Source organism: Arachis duranensis, chromosome 9 (genome assembly GCF_000817695.3).
Source record: "Arachis duranensis cultivar V14167 chromosome 9, aradu.V14167.gnm2.J7QH, whole genome shotgun sequence".
Lineage (NCBI taxonomy): Eukaryota > Viridiplantae > Streptophyta > Magnoliopsida > Fabales > Fabaceae > Arachis > Arachis duranensis.
Genome location: NC_029780.3, coordinates 117,649,501 through 117,656,074, shown reverse-complemented (window position 1 = coordinate 117,656,074; position 6,574 = coordinate 117,649,501). Strand labels below are relative to the sequence as shown.

The 6,574-nt window shown below is 37.7% G+C and overlaps 3 protein-coding genes across 4 annotated transcripts in view; all 3 read right to left on the bottom strand.

The window, feature by feature from the left end:
* Nucleotides 1-2,160: 2,160 nt before the first annotated feature.
* On the bottom strand, nt 2,161-5,160 carry LOC127739571 (ATP-dependent 6-phosphofructokinase 2-like). 2 transcript variants are annotated; one of them, XM_016086978.3, is made up of 3 exons: nt 4,587-5,160; nt 4,189-4,251; nt 2,161-3,403 (listed from the first exon to the last, which is right to left on the bottom strand). In XM_016086978.3, exons 1-3 carry the CDS (start codon nt 4,647-4,649, stop codon nt 2,630-2,632), a joined length of 900 nt encoding a protein of 299 aa, XP_015942464.2. In that variant the 5' UTR covers nt 4,650-5,160; the 3' UTR covers nt 2,161-2,629. The 2 variants fall into 2 exon arrangements, with proteins under 2 accessions (XP_015942464.2, XP_052110051.1); XM_052254091.1 differs by lacking the exons at nt 4,189-4,251; nt 4,587-5,160 and adding an exon at nt 3,531-4,128.
* Nucleotides 5,161-5,181: 21 nt separating this feature from the next.
* LOC107467732 (pentatricopeptide repeat-containing protein At2g16880) lies at nt 5,182-6,217 on the bottom strand. The gene is made up of 2 exons (XM_021132053.2): nt 6,058-6,217; nt 5,182-5,941 (listed from the first exon to the last, which is right to left on the bottom strand). The coding sequence occupies exons 1-2, from the start codon at nt 6,215-6,217 to the stop codon at nt 5,187-5,189; spliced, it is 915 nt and encodes a 304-aa protein (XP_020987712.2). The 3' UTR covers nt 5,182-5,186.
* The window catches only part of LOC107467792 (serine/threonine-protein phosphatase 5), a 3,747-nt gene continuing 3,290 nt past the window's right edge, over nt 6,118-6,574 (bottom strand). The window contains exon 5 of the mRNA XM_052254093.1: nt 6,118-6,257. Coding sequence (XP_052110053.1) covers nt 6,244-6,257 — 14 coding nt within the window. The 3' untranslated portion in view covers nt 6,118-6,243. The remainder of the gene's footprint in view (nt 6,258-6,574) is intronic.

The window sequence follows — 6,574 nt, the reverse complement described above, 5'->3', positions numbered from 1 at the left end:
ATAGTAGATTGGTATTAGTACATGTTGTTAGAGAACAAAATTAATTAGGATCTGATTTAGCATTAGCTTAATTTTCGGGTTAGTTTTAGTTTATGCTCTGCAGTAAATTAATTACTATGGTAAACACTTTCAGTTACAATTATAGTTTTTATCTGTCTTAGTAGATCCTCAGTTATCAATGGTTTCTGCTTCTTCCTGCCAGCATTGGTTTTCATTGCTCAACCAAAACTTAATCCTCTTAATTGAGCATATGTAACAAGAATGAAGTACAGATCATGATGCATGAATTACAAAGATGGAATTCTTTGATCTTTCACATAATCATGTATAACCTCTTCATTCTGTGTTCTTGTGCTTTAACCTATGAATATCAATGGAAGTAAATATGAGAATCCATGGTCATATTTTCAAGGACAAAACAAGATGGACCTTACTTGCCTTTTAGCTCATAACCACCATTGCTATGTCACCTCATAAAGACAAACAAGGGCCCTTAATTTGCTTTCTGACCTGCTGTTCAAAATTATTAAAGTTCTAAGCAAACTATGATCAGTAAAGTGGTAGTACAACATTGGATAAGATGACCCTTAATGCTTCTGCTCACCCTTATGGCAAAGTGATCGGTGGGCAGTGGCGGCGATAAAATTATCTGCTGCTGTACCATATCCAACTAACTTCTCAACAGAAAGTATTCTCCCAAAAAAAAAATCAAACTTCAAAGTATACAAGTTGTATACACTTCCTTGTCACCTGTTAAACAAGGTAGCTAGACAGAGGACCCTGGCTGAGATATCCGGAACAGCTGCCAAGCGATGTAGGACCAAGCGGCAGCGCTGATTCAAACAGTAAATTACTGTCATTCGCCAGAGTAAATTGCCAGAATTGTTGGTTATACATTATTATGCAACTCAAGGTTGGAGCAGTCTCAACTTTTAGTGCACAACTCAGATACATAATTGCCAGAAAGAACTAAAAGAAAATGAAGGTCTTCAACTATAAAAGGTTCTTACTGATCAAATTATTATAAGAGGCCCAAAAATACAATTATTATTTACTGAGACATGGTCCTAAAGATCATAAAAAACAAAAGACATAACCCTTTTTCCATATGAATGCTGACGGGGATTGTCCTATATTTGGTCCATGCACTCAAATAGGTCCTTGTCCTAGTTTGGACTAGATCCTAATTCATTTATAAAACATGTTAGACACCAAGGTGACCACTTTTTACAAAGTGTCAAAGCCTTTTTTAGGCTTTTGCATGCCAACTTGTATAACTAAACAATGCATATTATATTAGTATTCTTATACTCATATATAATGCATTATTTATTTGATTTAGAAAGTTAAATGTTGAAATTGTAAATTTGTTTGAAGGTCCTAGATCTTTTAATAGACTTTTAGGTCAATACCTGATCTTAAAAATGATCACTCTAGGCTTTAAAAAAGGCCCTATATTAAGCATATAGGCAAGGCCTAAGCCATCTATTTGAAATCAAGAGGCCTGTTTAAGACAACCTAGCTTATTTTCACCCCTTGGATAGAATTCTTTTTTTTTTTTTTGGGTTCGGTAATAAAAAGTGAGGTGGAAACAAAAAAAGAGAGAAAAACTATAAGAAAGATTGAAGATAAAGGATGCAAACTTTTAAAAACACACTACTTTTGCAGGAGAGACCTTGATTTCATAAACACTGAAAAGAAAAAGCCATATGAAAGATGGAGAGAGACAATGCATCTCTTTAACCATACATAATATATTACTTTTGGAGGAAGGACCAAATTTTGATATCCCCATATCAGAGATTCAGAGTATACTTGAAAAAAAAAATCAACAAATGATGTTTGGTTCTAATCACCAAGCAACAAGCGGAAAAAAAAAAAAAATCATGAGAACTAACCCGACAGATGTTGATGGAGTTGTCCACAGTATTGCATAAAAGCCATGCAGATTCAATGTAGGCAACCCAAACCTGTTATCCTACAAATAAACTGACACTAACAATGCTACAGTTCCTGACATGGTTAAAACTTAGGAAGTCTATTAGCCAGAGATCCAAAATGTAATTGTGAAGGCAAATTTATCTTATATTTTTATATTGACAGTAATCTAATCCATTTAGAAGCTTCGCATTTTAATTTGGAGAGGAGGAAAAGGGGGAGGGATATAATCTTCTTATTGTATTGAGAATCAGTGAGAAAGTCTCCAATAAGACATCCTTTTTCCTCCTAAATCTAAACCCACTATCACATTTCTCCCCAAAACTCTGAATTATCTTCCAATAAACAGTTCAGGGTGTTAATACATTTGAAAAAATCTCTCTTTTCTGTTCTGTTACAAATTCATACACAATCTGCCGATTAGAGTGCCACCACAAGTCCACAAAGAAGGAAGTTGGCCCTAATTTAGACATCTGGTAAATCCAGTCGTACTGGTGCAACCGCAACATTGATGTAGGAATCAAGTAGTGTATTTTGTTCAGAGCTCATGACAATCACAGAGAAGACGAATAAGATGATATTCTAAGAATGAGAATAGTTTTTGTTCCAAGAAGGGTCTGTGAAAAGTTAGATGTTTGAACTTCTAGCTCCTTTCAAAATCAGGCTGATTGGTGACAGATCTCACCCACGATCACTTATGATCTTTTGTATTGACTGGGTTCTTTGCACTCGCTATATCATCCAATGGAATATATGCATAGTTTCCATTAATAAGACCAGCTACAAATCCAGTATACCCTGCCATAATACCATGAATTGCAGAGTGCGCTAGAAGTGTGCAGTACAAATTATCAGTGGCATTTGCAGCAACAGCACGAATCATGTATGTAGGATCTATGTACTTCACCGTAAATAACTCACCCGGGTGCTCCCTCGCCCACCACTTGTTTAGCTCTGATTTCAGCCACACACCAACATCCAAGAACACTGGATTGCCAGATTCATCCTTTTCTTGCTTCTGTGAATCGGTTCTGGGTATTATATCCTGGCCAGCACCCTCAGCAACCACAAGCACCGCATGCCCGTTTGCCTTCAGTCGCTTGTCGAGAAATTCGAAAAGTCCTCCTTTTCCTTCCAAGAAAAAGTCTATCTCAGGAATTAGGCAGCAATCGACATCACGGCTGCTAAGTGTTGCATATAAAGCTATGTGCCCTGTACTTCGACCCATCAGCTTTACCAGGCCTATCCCGTTAACAGCATTCACAGCCTCTACATGAGCGGCACTTATTGCTTGCTGAGCCATTTCAAGTGCTGTTTGGAATCCAAAAGATCTGTCAATTATTCCCACATCATTATCCACGGTCTTAGGAATTCCAACAACTGCAACATTCAGTTTGCGACGTCTAATTTCATCAAATATCTTCACAGCTCCTCGCATAGTCCCATCGCCACCTATAATGTACACCTGTTGATGTGCCCAGTGAATTAGTTCTTCAGAAATACTGGATGCCTTATTATGTATGCTATATAGCCACCTTATGTGAGAAGAAAAAATTAATTTAAGAGGGCTTGCTATCTAAATTCTAAATTACCTGAATCCTACTAAAGCTTAAGAAGATAAGGGAAAACTTTTTGTTGCGAACTTGCGATCTTCGGAAGAATGGTTAAAGCCAAAACACAAGAGTTAACAATAAACAAATCAAGTCTAGAAATGATTACATTGGAAATCTCCAATCTCACACATAGAAAGTCAGGGAAATTCAAGCTTATTGATTTCAAGTGCATTCAGTTCAGAAATATCCATGATATATTAGATTAGTTTAAAATCAGTTTAACAATCACAATCCTCTAATAGACAATTTAATATTGTTAGACTAATATGTCAGTTTAATAGTTAGAGCCATTTCTTATGAACCAGCCTTGAACAAGCCACTTATTATTTCACATAATTTTGTTGATCAACTTTCCTAGAATCATTTCAAGGCATGTAAATCAAGCACAATGACATCTTACAATTTATAAATTTCGGTTTCATGATGAAGGGGAAAATACGAAAACAAAAAGTAAAACTGTGACAGACGCCATGTTAAAAATAGAAAAATTAAGTCAACCATATAGAAGACAGCCTGCAAATAAATGATCCAGTCGAACATGAAAAGCAGAATACAGTATTTTTGTGGCTACACAATAAAATCAGACGGATTCACGATTGTATTTATGAACAAACAAGGTGAAATTCAGTACACAGACCATGCTGGGTAGGCAACAGATTGGATAAGAACCAAGGACCTTCTGATCCTTCAAGAAATCCTGCTAAAACAGAACGCACCTTATTCCAAATGGTAGTTTGCTCTTATTATCATTTAAAACAATAAAAAACAAGTGAACTCTGTTCAGACCCCCTAACATGTCTGTTGCATAATGGATTGCAGTGTGAGAATAGATCTATAATTTCTATTAAAGCAACACTCTGTTTGTGCAGATAATAAAGCATATAAAACATCTCTTGAGGACATGAATAACTTTCTCTAACCTTCAACTATGGATACCATCCATAATAATTACCAGGGAAAAAAAATATTGATTACACAGTCACAGTTTACAAACGCCACAAAATCTAATATAATGTTGGAAAATTGGATACTTACATGAAATAATGGATCGTCATCACAGCAAAACCACCAATAAAATGGGTTCAACATGATGAACATCAGGAATCTAAATGCCAATTTGAATTTATTGTGTCAATCTGATAAGGAGGCCTTCGATATGCTTTTCCGCCTCTTCAATAGCCCATCCATTAACTTGAAATATGCAGATTTATGCAAACTAACTCCTTTCTGCTCTGATTCTTGAAATAGTTTCATTGCCTCTTTATACTTCCCTTGAGTACAAAAATTAGTTATCTGTTCTGAGTAATCCATGTCGCCTGAACCAAGCATTTGTGAAGTGTCTTCACTTATCATATTTGGACTTGTCTCTAGGAGTTTTGACATGAATTTCTTTGCTTCCTCAGTTCTCCCAGCATGAGTAAGTGCACCAATGATGGCAGTATAAGTATATCGGTCCGGCCCCAATTTTTTCTTCTCCATCTCAGTCATGAGGTCAAATGCTTCATCAAGTTTCCCTTCTTTGCAAAGGACGGAAATCAACGTGTTGTACGTAACTGCATCAACGGGCTTACCTTTAGTGATCCATGTGTTAAATAAATTAAAGGCCTTCTCGAACATACCATTTTTGCAAAGCCCTCAAAGAAGAATGTTACATGTAATAACATCCGGCTTGAATGAGTTCTCAACCATTCTGTTATAGAACAAGAATGCTTTCTCCACTGCTCCCTCCCAGCAGTAACCATGAATAATTATGTTACACATAGCTTCATTGGGGGCCAAACCTTTATCTAAAAGCTCATTCAATTTATCTACAGCCTGATCAGTTTTTAAAGAATGGCACAACCCCCTAATTATAGTGTTATAAGTGACAACACTAGGAATGATCCCCTTCTCCTTCATCTCATCCCAAAGCTTCAGAGCTTTGTTTGTTTGTTCATTTTTAAAGTATCCCATGATTAGAGTTCCATAGGTTACCTCATCGAGAATATAACCTCGCTTTGCAGCCTTCACAGTCAACTCGTATGCCTCTTTGAGCAGCTTCTCCACGCACAATCTGTGTACTATAGTGTTCAGAGTAAAAGTATCCATCTTTAAACCTTTCCTCCCCATTTCATCCATCATCTTAAAAGCTTCTCCCAGATTTCCTGCTTTACAATAACCATTGATCATAGTATTATAAGTAAAACAGTCCGGTGAAAACCCACTCTCCACCATCTTTGCCACGACACAGCCGGCTTCATCCATCTTACCTTCCTTACAGTACCACTTCACCATTATATTGTGAGTCACCGCGTTCGGCTTGACTCCCTTTCCCTTCATTTCCTCAACCAACTTGAATGCCTCCACACTCCCCCGCCATTGAAAACACCCGTCAACCAAAGTATTGTAGGCTGAAAACACCCGTCAATCAGAGTATTGTAGGTAACCTCATCCGGCATCACCCTCAGGCTCTCCATATCATCCCTTAGGCTAATCGCCTCCTTGACCTTCCCCTCGTCGCACAAACCCCTCATGATTGTATTATAAGTCCAAATATCCGGTACCATGTCGTTTGCTCTCATCAACTCGACAACCTCGGCAGCCTCCTTCAACCACCTCAACTTACAATAGCCATGAACCAAGATATTATAGGTGTTCCTATTTGGGGAAACCCCGCTACCTTTCATCTCTAGCAAAACCTCCCTAACCTTACTCAATTGGCCCTTCCTACACAATGCATCAAGAATAGTATTGTAAGTGATATTATCAGGAGAACAAGCAAAATCAGTCATTTGGTTCATGAAGCTAAGAGCATCATTAAAATTATTATCAAGACAAGAACCATGGATCAAGATGTTGAAGGTGGTGGTGTTTGGGGTTATACCGAGCTTAAGGAAATCGTTAAAGACTTGCTTGGAGAGGTGAATGGAGTGAGAGGAATGAGGGTGGCGGCGGACGAGGGAGGAGAGGAGGGAGTGGCAGGTGAGGAGGTTGGGTTTAATACGGAGGCGCTTCATCTTGTTGAAGAGCTGGAAGGCGAGGTC

Coding starts and splice junctions, on each gene's coding strand:
- LOC127739571 (XM_016086978.3), bottom strand. CDS start 4,649: ATGTTCATCATGTTGAACCCATTTTATTGGTGGTTTTGCTGTGATGAC. Junction 4,252..4,586: donor ATGACGATCCATTATTTCAT/GTAAGTATCCAA, acceptor GTTCTGTTTTAG/CAGGATTTCTTGAAGGATCA. Junction 3,404..4,188: donor TCTGTTGCCTACCCAGCATG/GTCTGTGTACTG, acceptor GCACATCAACAG/GTGTACATTATAGGTGGCGA.
- LOC107467732 (XM_021132053.2), bottom strand. CDS start 6,217: ATGAAAGGTAGCGGGGTTTCCCCAAATAGGAACACCTATAATATCTTG. Junction 5,942..6,057: donor TTATAATACAATCATGAGGG/GTTTGTGCGACG, acceptor GGGTGTTTTCAG/CCTACAATACTTTGGTTGAC.